Source organism: Balaenoptera acutorostrata, chromosome 2 (assembly GCF_949987535.1).
Source record: "Balaenoptera acutorostrata chromosome 2, mBalAcu1.1, whole genome shotgun sequence".
NCBI classification, from domain to species: Eukaryota; Metazoa; Chordata; class Mammalia; order Artiodactyla; family Balaenopteridae; genus Balaenoptera; species Balaenoptera acutorostrata.
In genome coordinates this window covers 113,030,401-113,047,790 of record NC_080065.1, presented here as the reverse complement: position 1 = coordinate 113,047,790, position 17,390 = coordinate 113,030,401, and the positions used below count along the sequence as shown (strand labels likewise).

The 17,390-nt window shown below is 41.7% G+C and overlaps 1 protein-coding gene across 1 annotated transcript in view; it reads left to right on the top strand.

Moving 5' to 3' along the window:
- The first annotated feature begins 2,189 nt into the window (after positions 1-2,189).
- ALDH7A1 (aldehyde dehydrogenase 7 family member A1) overlaps positions 2,190-17,390 on the top strand; it is a 37,442-nt gene continuing 22,241 nt past the window's right edge. The window contains exons 1-7 of the mRNA XM_007188499.2: positions 2,190-2,410; positions 3,698-3,751; positions 4,296-4,361; positions 11,051-11,131; positions 11,460-11,583; positions 14,017-14,149; positions 15,858-15,902. Of these exons, the coding sequence (XP_007188561.2) occupies positions 2,219-2,410; positions 3,698-3,751; positions 4,296-4,361; positions 11,051-11,131; positions 11,460-11,583; positions 14,017-14,149; positions 15,858-15,902 (695 nt within the window). The 5' untranslated portion in view covers positions 2,190-2,218. The remainder of the gene's footprint in view (positions 2,411-3,697; positions 3,752-4,295; positions 4,362-11,050; positions 11,132-11,459; positions 11,584-14,016; positions 14,150-15,857; positions 15,903-17,390) is intronic.

Genomic DNA, 17,390 nt, shown 5'->3' with positions numbered 1-17,390 from the left:
GTTCTTGGATTGGAAGAATCAACATTGTGAAAATGACTCTACTACCCAAAGCAATCTACAGATTCAATGCAATCCCTATCAAACTACCAATGGCATTTTTCACAGAACCAGAACAAAAAATTTCACAACTTGTTTGGAAACACAAAAGACCCCAAATAGCCAAAGCAATCTTGAGGAAGAAAAACAGAGCTGGAGGAATCAGGCTCCCAGACTTCAGACTATACTACAAAGCTACAGTAATCGAGACAGTATGATACTGGTATGAAAACAGAAATATAGATCAATGGAACAGGATAGAAAGCCCAGAGATAAACCCACACACATATGGTCACCTTATTTTTGATAAAGGAGGCAAGAATATACAGTGGAGAAAAGACATCCTCTTCAATAAGTGGTGCTGGGAAAACTGGACAGCTACATGTAAAAGAATGAAATTAGAACACTCCCTAACACCATACACAAAAATAAACTCAAAATGGATTAAAGACCTAAATGTAAGGCCAGACACGATAAAACTCTTAGAGGAAAACATAGGCAGAACACTCTATGACATCAATCACAGCAGGATCCTTCTTGACCCACCTCCTAGAGAAATGGAAATAAAAACAAAAATAAACAAATGGGACCTAATGAGACTTAAAAGATTTTGCACAGCAAAGGAAACCATGAACAAGACGAAAAGACAACCTGCAGAATGGGAGAAAATATTTGCAAATGAAGCAACTGACACAGGATTAACCTCCAAAATTTATAAGCAGCTCATGCAGCTCAATATCAAAAAAATAAACAACCCAATCCAAAAATGGGCAGAAGATCTAAATAGAGATTTCTCCAAAGAAGATATACAGATTGCCAACAAACACATGAAAGAATGCTCAACATCACTAATGATTAGAGAAATGCAAATCAAAACTACAATGAGGTATCCTCTCACACCAGTCAGCATGGCCATCATCAAAAATCTACAAACAATAAATGCTGGAGAGGGTGTGGAGAAAAGGGAACCCTCTTGCACTGTTGGTGTGAATGTAAATTGATACAGCCACTATGGAGAACAGTATGGAGGTTCCTTAAAAAACTAAAATTAGAACTATCATATGACCCAGCAATCCTACTACTGGACATATACCCTGAGAAAACCATAATTCAAAAAGAGTCATATACCACAATGTTCTTGCAGCTCTATTTACAATAGCCAGGACACGGAAGCAACCTAAATGTCCATGGACAGATGAATGGATAAAGAAGATGTGGCACATATATACAATGGAATATTACTCAGCCATAAAAAGAAATGAAATCGAGTTATTTGTAGTGAGGTGGATGGACCTAGAGTCTGTCATACAGAGTGAAGTTAAGTCAGAAAGAGAAAAACAAATACCGTATGCTAACACATATATATGGAATCTAAAGAAAAAAGAAAAAAAAGTTTCTGAAGAACCTAGGGGCAGGACAGGAATAAAGACACAGACTAGAGAATGGACTTGAGGACACGGGGAGGGGGGAGGGTAAGCTGGGACGAAGTGAGAGAGTGGCATGGACATGTATACACTACCAAATGTAAAATAGATAGCTAGTGGGAAGCAGCCGCATAGCACAGGGAGATCAGCTCGGTGCTTTGTGACCACCTAGAGGGGTGGGATAGGGAGGGTGGGAGGGAGACGCAAGAGGGAGCAGATATGGGGATATATGTATATGTATAGCTGACTCACTTTGTTATAAAGCAGAAACTAACACACCATTGTAAAGCAATTGTACTCCAATAAAGATAAAAAAAATACAGCAGGAAAAAAAAAAAGAAATACCGACTCTCAGACCCCAGTCTGGACCCACCAGATCAAAATGTTCATTTAACACGATAGCCAGGTGATTACTCACACATTTCAGCCTGACAAGGCCTGCTCTAACCTACTGTATTTTAGAGCCAGTATTTTGCTGAAAAAAAATTTCTAGCTGGTGCCGCTGTTCTCAGTTTCTTTCACCAGATGGCAGTAGCCCATTCACTTCCTCCCAGCCCCACTGTCTCAGGCCGGGTTTAAGCTCCGGGCTGCAGTTCCGAGCTCCTGGGGAAGACCCAAATAGGCAGGGAAACGCTGGGGGAGGGGGCGGACCCTGTGGGTGGGACCGGACCTGCCCAATGGGTTCCTCCGGGTGGGGGGCGGGACCCTATTTCAGCTGCTCCTCGGGACGCAGGCGCAGTGCGCCTCTCTGGCTCAGTATGTGGCGCTTTCCCGGCCTGTTCTGCGTGCACGTTGCAAGGAAGAGCAAGCTCACGGGACCTTTGAACAGGCCTGCCGCCTTCATGTCCACTCTGCTCATCAATCAGCCTCAGTATGCTTGGCTGAAGGAGCTGGGGCTCCGCGAGGAAAACGAGGGCGTGTATAATGGAAGCTGGGGAGGCCGGGGAGAGGTATGCGGGCGTCCCGGGCAATCTCTGCGGCCTCACTTCGCCCCGGGAGGCCGGACAGGCACTGCCCAGCTCGAGTCCCCACGGATGCTGTCGGCGGTTGTACTGGGTGGGAAGTTTTGAAGTCCACAGGAAAAGTTCCCTCACGTAGAATGTCTTAAAAATACCGTTAGATTTTAGGTCCCGTGTGTTACGGAGAATCGAGTTCATTTTGGAGCTGGTTGGGGTTGAAGTTCCGACGCATACTTGAAACCATGGGGCAGAGTTCTGCACTCTAGTGAGAAATGCCACGCGCTTAGCGGTGGAAATTACCGGAATTTTGTGCTTGACTGTGGCTCCTCACAGGTGAGGTGCGCCACAGGTGATGTTCTACAGTATAGTTTTATCTTGTCTTTTCTGAAATCCTTTGGAATGCAAGCTCGGACTTGCTGAAATCCTATCATGTTTTCATTGGGCTCTGAGCTTCCTTGAGGGCTGGGTTTTCAGCGTTTCTCTATTTCCAGAGCCTGACACCGTCCTTGACACCCAGTTAATGTTCAATAAAATGTTTTATAGGCTAGGATGGAAAGGTTAGGTTATTATCACCTAGATTTTTTTGAGAGCTGCATACAAAAGAAAGCTTTTATAAGAAAATGTTATGTAACATTCTGATAGTTTGTTGAATGAACCTGCTTTGTTAGAGGAAACACATCTTTTAGTTATCTGTGACTGTAGGAGATGGCAGGCGGTTTTAATTGTTCCCCAAATCCCCCCCTCCCCCATTGGTGGTTTCAGCCTGTTTTTCCTGTGGTATTCAATCATTAGATTCATGGATAAATACCCTCTCCTGAAAGCCTTTTTTAGAGCTACACCTGGGTTTTTTCTTTATAATTGACCTCTCCAGTTTGTGTGGACACAGGCCTTTCCCATGGTTGTCTAGCTTTGGCCATTTCACCCCTTACCAGACGGCGGGCAGAGTAAGGGAGAGAGGGAATAAGTTAAACTTGTAAGTTTGGTCTGTTGTTAATGGAAAAAGAGGCAAAATAATGGATTACATTTAGGCTTTTGTTTAAATACCTAATATTTAGAATGGTGAAGGTGGGTTTTGCAGAAAAGGTTGTTCTGAATGTTCACGTCAAAAATGAAAGAGCTCTGTAGAGTCGCTTATTTGTAACAGGTTAATGTAAAGGTTCTGAGTTTGAATATTATGTCTTAGTGTTTTTTTCCCCTTTTTTTCCTTCCCCCATTTGATCTGCTCCCCCAGTTTGGGATTACATTTTCTATTTATGGTGATCATCTTTTTGTTTTAAGGTTATCACCACCTATTGTCCTGCTAACAATGAGCCGATTGCGAGAGTCCAACAGGTAAGTGGGTTTTTTTTTTTTAATGCAAAATGCCCATTGGGAGTTTGTGCCAGTGATGACGAGCAATACAACTTTACAAAGTCAAAGAATAATGTTTCTTTTTAATGTAACATTTAAGAATATCTGAGGGAGACTCTCAATGGGGGTGTGTGTGCCCCAGAAAAGGTGAACCCTAGAGAGGACTCGGGAGGGGGTCCATTGAAGGCCATGCTTCTGGATCACCTGGGGACTTTTGTTAGAATGAATGTTCTGACCTCTTAAATCTGGGTTGGAGCCTGAGGTTCTGAATTTCTAATACACCTCAGGTATTGCTCACAGATGAGGCTCCTGGACCTTGCTTTGAGAAGCAAGGTTTTAAAAAGCACAGATTCTAACTTACTGAATTCCAGCAAGTTTTTGGAAGTGTAGGCTGTGAAAATCATTTTAAAGCGCAAATCTTAGGGTCAACCAGAGATTTTACAATTCTTTTCCAAAAACCTTTGTTCTTAGAAGATCATCACTGCCCTTTCCTTTTCCCTTTGTCTCCCTCCAAATCTTTATTTAGGCCAGCATGGCTGACTATGAAGAAACCGTAAAGAAAGCAAGAGAAGCATGGAGAATCTGGGCAGATGTAAGTATGGAGGCCACGGCACGATTACCTACTGTAATGACGGTGAGATAAGAGACATCTGCTGAGCAGGTCAGTGCCCCCTTGCTGAAACAGGAGCTCCTGGGGGCTGCGACTGTCTCCTCTGCTGTAGTCCTAACGTAGTGCCTTTTCCACATTTGGCCTTCAGTAATTCGGTAATTTTAAAGGGAATAGAACTACTGATGTAGCATAAACTTGATCTATGAACACTTTATTCTCCAACTGAAGTTAGTTGAATTTATAATTAAGCAAAGAGAAAAGAATATCTATGCTAAAAATACTTGTAGGCTCCTTCTCCTTCTCCCTGCCAGTTTTTTCGGGGTTGGGGGTATCTTAGCAGTAGGTCGACACTCCCAGTTCAAAGGGCAGTGGTGGCAGTGGCCCCTCTTACCGGGCCTAGGCTCCAGTTCCTCAACAGTCTGATGAGGCTTTGAGGCCGGTTCTGCCTTCTTCATCTGTCTCCACCAGGAGTTCTGTGAGTTGGTGTAGGGATTTTGACTGGAGCTGGGCTGGGCCACACTGAGCTATCACTAGATAAGGGCCTAGGTCTGGAGGAGGGGAAAGTAAAGAACTGGCCTAGTCTGGATCTCTCAGGCCTCCCTCACCTCCCCCACCCTGAATATCCCTTTTGGTCTTCAGCTGAAGGCCCGAAGCAGCAGGAATATCCAGTCGGTTAACCCAGCTCTGCCCCTGGGTATGTTACTTCACCTTAGTGTGCTTTGTCTTGTAAAAAGGGGAGACCAGGTGTGCTTACCTCTTGAGTTATTGTGTGGGTTAAATGAGTTAATCATTTAAAGTGCTTGCAGACAGGGGCAAACCTCCGTACCCGTGAGCTTGATTTCTAGAACCATGTGCTGCTGGGTCTGTGACTGCTGAGCCTCAGTGTTTTTTTGTTTTTCTCCTGAATCCGTGATTGCTGTGGGGAGCTGGGGAAGGGCAGACTCTCCAGGAGGGCCCTGGGTTGGATGCAGGGTTATTGTCAGCCAAGAGACCGCCTCTGTGCAAAGCAGGAAGAACATCTCTTTAATTCTGGCTGTAAGTTATGCTCAGGGTTCCATTATATACAATCAAAAATATCCTTGAACAAAGAAAATACCACTTCCAAAAGTAAGCAGTGTGCTAAGTAAAGTTCACCTTAGCAGGATAGAGAATTGTGACCAAAACTGTGTCAACTTATTTTAAGTCAGCCGGTTCCACCTCTGTGGGTCTCACATCTGCAGATACGGAGTGCTGACTGTTCTCAGCCACTCTGTGTAAGGGACTTGAGCATCCACAAGTTTTGGAATCCGTGGGGATCCTGGAACCAATCTCCTGTGGATACTGAAGGACAATTGTACTTTTTTTGTTTTTTTAATTAATAGACTTTATATTTTAGAGCAGTTTTAGGGTGAAACTACAGGGGAGGAAAATTTTTTATTCTCTGCTAGGTTCTTTGGCTGTTCTAATAATCAGCATACAGCAGATTGGCAGGAGAAAAACAAATTTTAATTTTGTATGAGGGGGAGACACAAAGATATGAGACCCAAAGGCAGTCAGGCAGTTGAGGCTTATATACCATCCTGATCTAAGGAAAGGGATGGGGGCCTGGGGCTTCAAAGAAGAGGAGGACAAATCTCAGGAACGTGAGAAGAGCAAGTGTTTGGTAACAAATGTTTTCCCTCATGCAAATAAGTCAGATATAAAAAGTTACCTCTGGCGATAGCTCCTGGTATAGGTCCCCTTTCTAAGTTCTTGTAGGCAGTTAAGGAGGAGTTGGAAATTTTTTCCGAGTCTACAGCGCTTTGATTGCCTTTAGCTCAAAATAATGCCAAAGAACACGCTGGACTGGCCCGTTCTGGGGTGCCTTGAACCCCTTCAACGGAAGGATGATCAGGAAATGTAGAGTTCCTTACTCTCCATCACTTCTGCCAAGTTTCCTGTATTAATACCCTGCATTAGTGTGGTACGTGTTAATTGGTGAGCCAATATGGACACATTAGTATTAACTGAAGTCCATAATTCGCATTAGGATTCACTCTTTGCATGTGCTATTTTGAATGCTAGTGAAACTTTTGACAAGAAACTTCCATTATATGTGTGTCTTTACCCACAGTAAATACAATCTTGTTTGAAAAAAGATTTGTGTGAATTTAGGGTCTTTTCTTTCCCTGAACTGGCTTTTAGGTTAGTCTTGGCTTTGCCCGAGGGGGTGGCCGCTGGCATTGTGACGTCTTTCTTTAATATTGTGCTGTCTTTCTTTAATATTGTGCTGTACTTTGTTGTTGTTGCTACTTTTGAATTCAGGTTCTTACTTGGTGCCTGCTCGTTACTCAACCGGGCCAGCCTCTGCACCTAACATTCTTACTATTTCTGCTTTTGCTTGTTAGACCTCTCCGTAGAGTCGGGGTGCTAAGTGGGAACAGGTGGTTTTCCTGGGTGATGGTAAAATCAGTCGGGAATCCCACTTGTTAGAATTTGAGTTAAGCAATTAAGTCCAAAGTTTAGGGAGGAAGCAGAGCCTTTCCTAACTGTGCCTCTGGACTCCTGCCAGCAGGGCTGCTGGTTCTCAAACAAGAACAGACCAAAGCTTGATCCCCTCCTGGTATATACACTTTTCCTCTTGGATGCTCAGTCGTGTGGGGCTACTTCTGCTTGGTCCTGACCTTTCTGGATGGCCTTGCCTGTGAGGACAAACCACAGTTTCATTTAGTTCATTTGTGTTAAACCTGGAATTTTTCAAAGGGAACTTTGTCTCCTTTTTCCTTAAAAAAAAAAAAAAAAAGTATGAAAATATGAAAAGGTAGTTTCTCTTTTCTTTCTCTTAACTAAAACTGACCACAGGGAACCTGTTTGGGACTTCTCGCTCTGTTGCTTTCTTTCGTGAGTTAAGTTTAGTCTGAATGCCACCTGTTTCTGCCTCTCTCCATCCGCTGTGTGTGTCATCATTTTCCCTCTCCATTTCTGGTGAGGAAGTGCCAGAGATGGCAGGAACTGTGAATGGGCCTTCTCTAGCTGAATCAAAAGATACCAGATACTTGGTAACCCTTTAACATTGGTGGGTATCTTTGTAGTACTTCCCCCAGGGCTCATAGTTCTCTCCTGTGGCTGCCTTTGATGCTCATTCTAAATCTAACTTCACAGTGAGGTGTGTAGGGATAAGGACTCTTGTTTCCCATCTCAGGAGGGTCTGAAGTTACTGATGCCCTGTCACGCTAGGGCTGATCAAGCCCACACGGGGAATATGGCTGTATTCCTGGTTTCCTGCTCCCCCCTCATGTCCCTCACCTCACACCTAATCCTGGCTTTCTTCTCATCTCTTGCTGCTCCTACTAAGCATCTTGGAAGCTGGAGGAAAAAGAAAAAAAAAAAAAAGCCAGGTTTGAGTGGTCTGGGATGGAATGTAGTTTAAACCGTGGGTGGTGGTTCTAATGCGTAGCCAGGGTTGAGGCTTGATCAATTACCAAGTCTTAAACACTTTGAATCATATTTCTCTCTATTGCTATTTTTGTGGTCCAGACAGCCACCATCTCTTGTCTGGCCTCCTTTCCTACCTGAGTCTTTTCTCCCTCCAGTCCATTTTCTGTACCACATTTAGAGTGATATTTTATAAATTTATTTATTTTATTATTTTATTTTATTTATTTATTGTTTCTGGTTGCGTTGGGTCTTTGTTGCTGCTTCGTTGCTTTTCTCTAGTTGCAGCGAGCGGGGGCTACTCTTCGTTGCAGTGCACGGGCTTCTCATTGCGGTGGCTTCTCTTGTTGCAGAGCACGGGCTCTAGGCACACGGGCTTCAGTAGTTGTGGCACGTGGGCTCAGTAGTTGTGGCTCGAGGGCGCTAGAGCACAGGCTCAGTAGTTGTGGTGCACGGGCTTAGTTGCTCCGCGGCATGTGGGATCTTCCCGGGCTAGGGCTCAAACCCATGTCCCCTGCATTGGCAGGCGGATTCTTAACCACTGAGCCACCAGGGAAGCCCTACGGTGGTATTTTAAAAAGCACTGTGATTTTTCTCCCCACCATATAAAACTCTCTAGTGATTTCCCCACTGCTCTTTGGATCCTTTACATAGTCCTTTGCAGTGTGGCCCCTACTTTCCTCTCCTACCTCTTTGAAGTCTTTATAGTTTTCCAAAATCACCGTGTTCTCTTGTCTTTTAGCCTTTGCGTATGTTATGCTCCGTGTCCCCCATACTTTCTCTACCTCTTCAGCTGGTAAACACCAGTCATGCTTTAGGTCTTAGGTCTCAACTCTAAACTTCTTTAAAAAGCCTCCTTCCTCCCCACCTCCTTGCCCCCAAGGAATGCTAGGTTAACACTCGTAGGTGGTCCAGTTGTGCAGTCTAGCTCCATCACGGTGCTTACCACATGAAATTGTAATCTCCTGTTTTGTGTCTGCCACCCTCACTCGACCATTGGCTCTAGGGGCCATGAATCGTAGCTGACTTGTTTCCCTAGTATCCCGGGGGTTAGCACAATATCTGGCACATAGAACGTGTGCAGTAAGTGGTGGTCGAAAGACTGATAGAATAAATGTGCTTAGTATAGCCATATTTACTGAGTTGGCCATTCTGAGTTGAAATTAACCAATTTGCTAAGTTTATAAATGTGTGGGCTAAATTCGATCAAAACATTATTAAACCCATTCCATGCCTTAGAAAATACAAAGGATCTGTGCTACTTCATTTAATGTTATAATTTTTGTTCACTGTTTCTGAAAGTGTGCGGGTATTGTAAAAATGGCAAATATCAACATACAAAATGTGGAGAATGGAAGTCTCTTATGATTCCATTTCCCAGAAATTACAACTGTTAATATCTTTTATGTTCCTTCAAACTTAATGCATATGGTAAGTAAACTTTTGCTTATCTTGCTATTTTTATGGCTTTTAAAAGTTTTTCCTTATAAATCTACTTTATTCTTAGAGAGTGTCAAGCATTCCATTTTATGGCTATTCCATAATTAACCAATCGTATACCAATGGACATTTAGATGGTTTCTGTTTTCTCTACTGGAAACAGCACTGCAGTAAATGCTGTTGTACCTACTTTTGCACACTTATGTATATACGCAATTTCCAGAAGTAGAACTGCCTGTTCAAAGCAGGGGACATTTTAAATGTTAATAGAATACCAAACTACCCTTCAGAAAAGCTATATTAAGACCTTTGGGGTACATCTGGGAAGGAGAGAGAGCGAAGAGGAGCCCTGAGCTCACGGTCAAGCTCTGGGAGGCCTCTCTGTGAGGAGGGCGTGGGGGGACCGGCTGCAGCCTGGGGGGTTGGGAATGGTCCTGTTAGTTGCCTTTCGAGGGAGAGGTGGAATAAATCAGGAAGAGCTGGAAGGGAGAGAAGGGGTGACATCGTAGGTGGCGAAAGTATGTCTCCATTCATGCATCACATCTCAAACTTAATATGGCCCAACCTGTACTCCACCTCCAAAAAAAAATCTTGATGCTTCTTCTGAGTTATCTTCATCCCTGTAATTCTGCTTCCATCTACCTAGCCATTCAAGCCAGAGACCTGGGAGTCATCCTTAGTGCTTTCATTTCCCATACCTGTTCCATTAGTGTGTTCTGTCCATTTTACTTCCAAAATAGATTCTGAATCCACTTTTTGTCTCCCTCGCTTCTATCTTAAGGCTAAGTCGCCATTATTTTTTGCCTAGGCTAGTAGAACATGTTCTTAGTTGGTCTCCCTGCTTCTACTCTTTTCCCCTCCAATTTATTCTACACCCATCAGGCACTGATCTTAGAAAAGTTCAAGCGAATCATCGTATTCTGCCTCTTAAAAACCCTTAAAGACTTCCCATTGCACCTGGAGTAAAATTCAGACTCCTTAAAGCTCCTTCTAGCTGTAGGCGTAATGTTCTTCTCAGTCAGCCCCTCATATATGATAGGCTTTTATTTTCCATGGGTCTCTTACATGTTTTTCTTTTCCTTGGGAAGAATATTCCTATGGTTGACTTTTCCCAACCTTAGGTTTCAGCTTAAATCTCACCTTGGAGATTTGGGCTGACGGCCTTTTAGGTAAAGTAATGTACCCATTTATCCTCCAAGCCTGCTGTTTCCTCTGTCTTAGAACCCTCTTTATTTCCTTGGTCTTTATAGCCCTTGTGGCACTTCGTAATTATTTGTTGCCTCCCCCCGCCCGTTATTAGCACCATGACTGCTGCTAGATAATAATTATTTGCTCCATGAGTGCCTCACTTATTTTAGCCCCGGTGCCTAGTACTACTGTTGTCACATAGTATGTAGGTGCTCAGAAAGTATTTGGTGAGTGAGTGGTACTATTTGGATGGATTATGGAATACCAGCTTTGTAAGTAAGCTGAATTTAGGGTTTGGGCTTGCAGTCAATTTGACCCATATGGAAAATACCTCTGGGAATCATAAAGGGTTACAGGTATGTAAGGCATTCTGAGCTTTCTGGAGCCATCCCAAAAAGTTGTGTTCAATCTGAATTTCTCTCTGTACTTAGCACAGCCCGTGGCTCGCCAAGAAGGTATCATCTGGATATTTTTTTGGTCTCTGGTATGGGTTTTAGGGCCTGCCATGTCACAGTCTTGATGGGATCAAAACAGTTGTCTTTGATGTGCTTGTACTTTGTTCTCTTATTGCACATTTATCTAATGCTTACTGTGTTATAGACACGAGCTTACACTTTGAATCAGACACTAAAATTCCATTCTTTTCTTAGATTCCTGCTCCAAAGCGAGGAGAAGTAGTGAGACAGATTGGTGATGCCTTGCGGGAGAAGATCCAAGTACTAGGAAGCTTGGTAAAGTATTTTTGTAGTAAATATACAATCCTTTGAGTGAAGAATAAGGCTGTCTTGTTCTCCTGTGTATAAGATTGTGATTTTTAAGAAGTGTAATTTATATATTTCAAAAATCTTTTCTTTAGAGGGAAGATTAACAAGATGGACAGGAAAAAGTGAAGACAATTCTTGGGTTTTAAAATTCTTCAGAAAAATAAGAACAGACTTTCTGAAGTTTATGAGCATCACAAAACAGAAACAAAATATGTTTTGATTTCCCTACCATAAATTTAATGTTTAAAGTATAAATTCTATTGGAAAAATGCAGCTTGGTCTTTTGTATTTTTAGGTGTCTTTGGAGATGGGGAAGATCTTAGTGGAAGGTGTGGGAGAAGTTCAAGAGTACGTGGATATTTGTGATTATGCTGTTGGCTTATCTCGGATGATTGGGGGACCCATCCTGCCTTCTGAAAGTAAGCAATGAAGTCAGTTCAGCTAAGAGATTTTTTATTTTATTTTACTTATTTTTAAGAGTTTCATACTCTAATACAGAGAGCTCGAAAAATTTCTCTGGCTGTGAACAGTTTGCAAAAAAGGAATTTCAGGTAATACATAGATATGATAATAACTTTAATCTCTTTACTAAGAAAGGCAAATTAAAACAGATGAAGACATCAGATTAAAATGCTTAAACTTTAAAAAAATTTTTTTTAAATTGGCAGGTCCATGGGTGAGACAGACACTCTTTTATGGGGACTTTTGGCAATGTGGACCACCAGTCTGGGGAACAGTTTGGAAAAATATCTATCCAAAGAGCCTTAAATACTTAATACCAGTTTCCAGAATCTAATTGAAGTAAATAATCTGAAATGTGACTGAGGTTCGTGTGTGAAGATGTTCATTGTCCTATTAATAGGAAACATTAGAAATGACCTACATGTCAAATCATATGACAAAAGTTCAGTAAATAACTTTGGCAGTCTATTAGCAGGCATTAAAAAAATCATGGAGTTTGCTTTCCTCAACCCCCAATTTTATAGGAAAGTTGTATTTACTTATTTTTGAATTATTTTAATTTTTTTGAAGAGGTAATATATTCACATCACAAAATTAAATAGGAATAAAAGGGTAAAGGATGAAAGGTTTTTGTCCTCCCCACGGGATACTCCATAGTATCTCCATGGAAGTATCAAATGTTTCTGGTTTCTTGTGTATCTTTTTAGAGCTTTTATTCACCTGCAGGCAAATACGTGTCTTCTGGGAACATAAACATTAGCAAACTGTGTGTTCTGTTCTCTACTTTTTTCCTACTTTATGTGTCTTAGAAATTGTTTCATATTATTCCAATAAGGTACTTCCTTCATCTTTTTTTATGATTGTCTGTTTGTTGTAAGGATGGCCACTTCCTAAAAGATGGATATTTAGGGTATTTTCAGTCTTTGGTTGTTAAACTGTGCTGCAAGGACCAACCTTGCACTTAATGATGAGGACAAGGAAAAGTACCAGGGTGGAAGTCTGCCAAAGTAGTAACTTTGTTACTTGGTTGTTTGTCACAGCAGAATGATTGATGGTTGTTATTGTCTTCTTTATATTTTTCTATATTTTCCAGAGTTTCCACAATGGGAATTGTGTTACATTTATAATCAGGAAAAGAAATTTTTAAAAAAATCATATTTTCCTATTTTTTCTTAGAATATCGGGCAAATTCCCTGCTTGTAGGAAGAGTTAGGGGATTCTTTTCAAATGTACAGTTACTGTCTTTAATTAGATACATAATAGCGATTGCCTTTAGCCATTAGTAAATGTGTTACTTCAGCACTGCTGGAGGGCACAGTGTGAGGGGGAGAGATGGGTGGAGAGGGAACCTTGGGTAGGGACTTTTCATGGAGTTTGGACTTGACCCTGAGGGCAGCTCCAGTACTGATCCAGACACCAAAGTGTGGCAGGCTATGGAGGGATGTTATCAGAGCTGCACTGGCCTACTTGGGGGGGAGGATAAAGACGGGAGGGGCAGAGAAGAGGAGGCAGGCCCTGCAGGAAGAGGCCCCGTGGGGCTGTACCAGCACATCATCTCCAGGGAGATTAGGGTTCCTAGACTAAGGAAGGGCCTGGGAATGAGGTGCAGCAAGTGGTGGGTTCCCTGTTTTTGCTAGCAGTGTGAGCATGGCCAGAAAGGTGGATGGGAGGTCACGCTGGGAGCGTGACCTTCCTAGTGCTTTTAACCAGGTTTTGTGAACCTTCACACTCCTTGCTCTGGTTCTTCACTGCTCCAGCTGCCTTTGATTAAAATAAGGCCCTTGTGGGATTATGGTGTCTTTAAGTTTAAAGTTTGTCTATAAAATGCAAATGGTTCAATTTGTATTTTCAGTTTTCCTGTATGTATGTAAAGATGTGTGCAATTCATTCATTCAACATTTTTATAATTATTATAACTTTTTTCCCTGTACGTGAGCCACTTTGTTTTGAATTTAGAGAGGTTAGCTGAGGGCTTCATCAGGCAACGTCAAGAACACGGCCCTGAGAGTCGTGACTCCTGTGTTGTGGTCATGCCCTGCCCTTGCCAATCACGTCACCTAGGACACGTCTCATCTCTCTGAAGTTTCCTTGTCTCCCAGATGGCACTGAAACTGCCCTGATCTACACCGAGTTCCTATGAGCAGAGGCATAACGGATATCCTCATGGTTTATAAGATAATGTGGTAGTAATAACAGCTTTTGTTGTATGCTAATTAATGTACCAATATCCCACAGCTGTGTAAAGTGATCCGCTACAAGGCATCTGGAGTCCCCACCTGGTCTGGTGCACCTTTGTTCTGAAAATGAAAGATTGCAGACTTTGTTCTTACTACCTTGACAGGCATGAAATTAATGTGCTTAAGCATGTTGCATGCCTTCCCTGTCCTCAGGACCTGGCCATGCGCTCATTGAACAGTGGAATCCTGTAGGCCTGGTTGGAATCATAACTGCGTTCAACTTCCCTGTGGCGGTGTATGGCTGGAACAACGCCGTCGCCATGATCTGTGGGAATGCCTGCCTTTGGTAAGAACGGCTCATTTTCTTTTCCAGTAGTTAGATGGTAAAAGTAGCTATTTTCAGGTACTACTGAAAGTATTGCAAATGTATTGAAATGTTTTCTACTACTCTTTCAAGTAACATAGCTAAGTCACACCTGGTAGTTGTGAAATGCTGATTTTTAATTATTACAAATTTTACCATTGGTAAAATTTATATTTTTTGACCTCCTTTTTTCTTGACACAGCCTTGTCCCTTGTTCCTTCCAGTTGTTTCCACCCCAAGCAGGTGTACTGTACTTCAGTTCTGACACTATCTGTACTCAGTGTCAGGCTCCACCTGTTTGAGGGCTCAGTCTTCCACAATACTGCCCCTATTTAAGGTGCAGGCTGCAGATGTTCCCAGTCGCCAGGACATCTGTAGTTCTGACCAGCCATGTACAAATCTGGAGGTTCCTGTGAGCCATTGGTTTCAGTAATTCATTAGAATGGCCTACAAAACTCAAGAAAGCGCAATATTTAATGACTGCAGTTTTATTTTAAAGGATACATATAGGGCATGGTCTAGAAGGGCCCCAGACGCAGAGCTTCCCTGCTCTCTCCCTGTGAGGTGAGCACACGTCGCCTTCCCAACCAGGAGGCTCCACTGAGCTTTCATGTCCAGAATTTTTATGGGGGTTTTATTACGTTGGCATGATTGAGTAAATCATCGTACATGTCATTGAACTTAAGTCTTCATCCCTCCTCCCCTCCCCACGGTTGATCTTTCTGGTGACCAATGACCAGCGCCCATCCTGACGGCTATCTTGGGGGCGGGCCCCCTAGTCACCTCATTAGCATAACAAAGACACGTCTGTCACTCGGGAAATTCCGAGGGGTGTTGATACAGGGAGTGCCAGAAAACTGGGACTGAAAACCAGATAGTCTTTATTATACTGTACTAACAAACAGAAAACTAAGTGAACAAGTAGGAGGGGAAAAAAGAACTTGTGATACGTCACAGCCTTCTTCTAAAAATTCGATTCTTTTTTTTTAACTCAATAAAACTTGGTAGTGAATTCCCAAGTGATTCTGAGGCACTTGGCCATATTCCCATTGATGCATTAAATGTTACATCGCTATAAAATACGTGATGGTAAAAATTAGCTGGCACAGTGTCAGTATTTACAGATGACAAAACAGTTGCTTGTTTTTAGCTTTCATGTTCAATGGAGGAACTTAGATCGGGAAAACCAGGAGAATTGTCTTTGCCCCTTTGGTATCTGTCCCGCTAGTATGTACTGATCTTCGTGTTGTATTCCGTTGAAGGTGTTCAAAGGCTGTATGAAAGCAAGGGCATAGTTGGGAGGATGAATGGTCTGGCACCATGTTGCCAAAGGCTAGTTGTATAGTTTTCCTCGGCCCTCTGAGCCTTCCAACGAAAGTTCACGTTGGTTGATTTCTGTTTTACTCAGTGTCCACGATTGGCAGAGGTTAATGTAGCAGTTCCTGTGATCAGTGCAGCAAGCAGGTTCAGAATTGCTTAGTGCCATTTTTCCATTTAGAAAAGTTTTATTGTTCCGTAGGTCCCAGAGGCACCGAGCTGAAGGATAGGTTTCTCTTTCAGTTACTAGGCTCAGTTGTTTAATTGGAGAGAACTTTTTCTCACAAAGACTTCTGCTTGAAAATAAAAGGTATTTGTGATTTCCACCAAATTAAACTGCCTTTTTTTTGTTTTGTTTTTTTACCCTTATAAGGAAAGGCGCGCCAACAACTTCCCTCGTTAGTGTAGCTGTCACAAAGTAAGTATGTGTGACTTTCTTCTTTCTGGGTATGGAAGGATCTTAAAAGGGTGATTGATAGGCACTGAATTTTTAATCTGACATGAAAGTGTCATATTTATTTTAGCACGGAGTTTGGATAAACTCTTTCTTCTTTGGTTGTAATAACATTTTTGTATCGTTAGGCCGTTTACAGAGCTTTTTCAGAGCCATACATTTAAGTCTTGGGAAACATGCCAGATACTGATGTAAATGTTGAACTTGAACTCTTAAAACATTTTTTTTTTTGTCACTTGCAAAATAAAAACAAATCCAATGGAGAGGAAATAGTCTTGCAATTTAGGGGCTTTATGCTATAACTATTCAGCATGTTAATGGTCTTGGTTTCTACTCACCTGATACTTTTATTGCTTTTGTTTAATAGACAGTTGGCAAAGCAGAAAGAAAGGGTTATTATATTATTCCACTGATTCTTCTAACACTATCTGAAATGTATTTCATCTTTCGGTTAAAAAAATTACTGTTTTATTTATTCCTATTTGGAAACATGACAACTCTGATTAGGTCATAAAATCAGTGTTACTAATTTATCATTCCAGAATTTAGAGAATGTATAGAAGAGAGTGCCTTCCCATGTAGGGTGACAGTGGGCCCTTGATGTTCCATCGTTTGCATGGTCTACATTCTCTGATTTCAAGAATTGTTGGTAGAGAGTTTGTGATGGATTCTATACATAAGAGGGTCCTTAACGTTGGAAGGTCATTTAGGAGCACTGGCTTAGGAGGTGAAAAGTCGGCTAAAAAAAGAGTAGCGTGTGTTAAGTGTTTACTTGAAAGGAATATGTGATATTGAGGAAACAATATCTTTCAAGGCAAAGTTGTTCAAATTAAATATTAAGAAGAACACTGATATGCAAAACACATAAAAATGATGAGATTCCCCAGGCAATTTTTAAAAATAATCCTTAAAAAAAAAAAAGTTAATGGTGGACATAGTGAACTGACTTGCCAATTGTTATTAGTAGCTGGTTAAAGTATTATTAATTTTGATATTAGTTCTAAGTTATTGTTGCCTTTTAAATGTTTGCTTTATTTATTTACTTTAAACCTTTGAAGGGTTTGAGGTGTTCATAGGAACATGGATGATTTTTTTTTTTTTAGGTAATTGAGAATATTATCTGATTTTGTAATGTAAGACAACAAGTAAAATGATGCTAAATTGTGCTGGAATTAACCAAGGGTGCTGCAACGTCCACTGGGAGTTTTTAAAATTCAGCTAATATTCAGACTCATAAAATGACCACATATTGTACCTCTATATGTTCAGAAGGATATAGGACAGGAACATAGTTTGCTAGGAAGATAGCATCAGGTATTCCTCTTGATTCAGTGTCTTTGTAGCAGTTTATTCAGGGCAAAGGAGATAAGCTCTATACTGGACAGGTGTGGAGGTTGCCCTGGCTTAAAAGCCTAATGCCCCACGTGAGCTAAAATGTCTTGTAACAGTTCT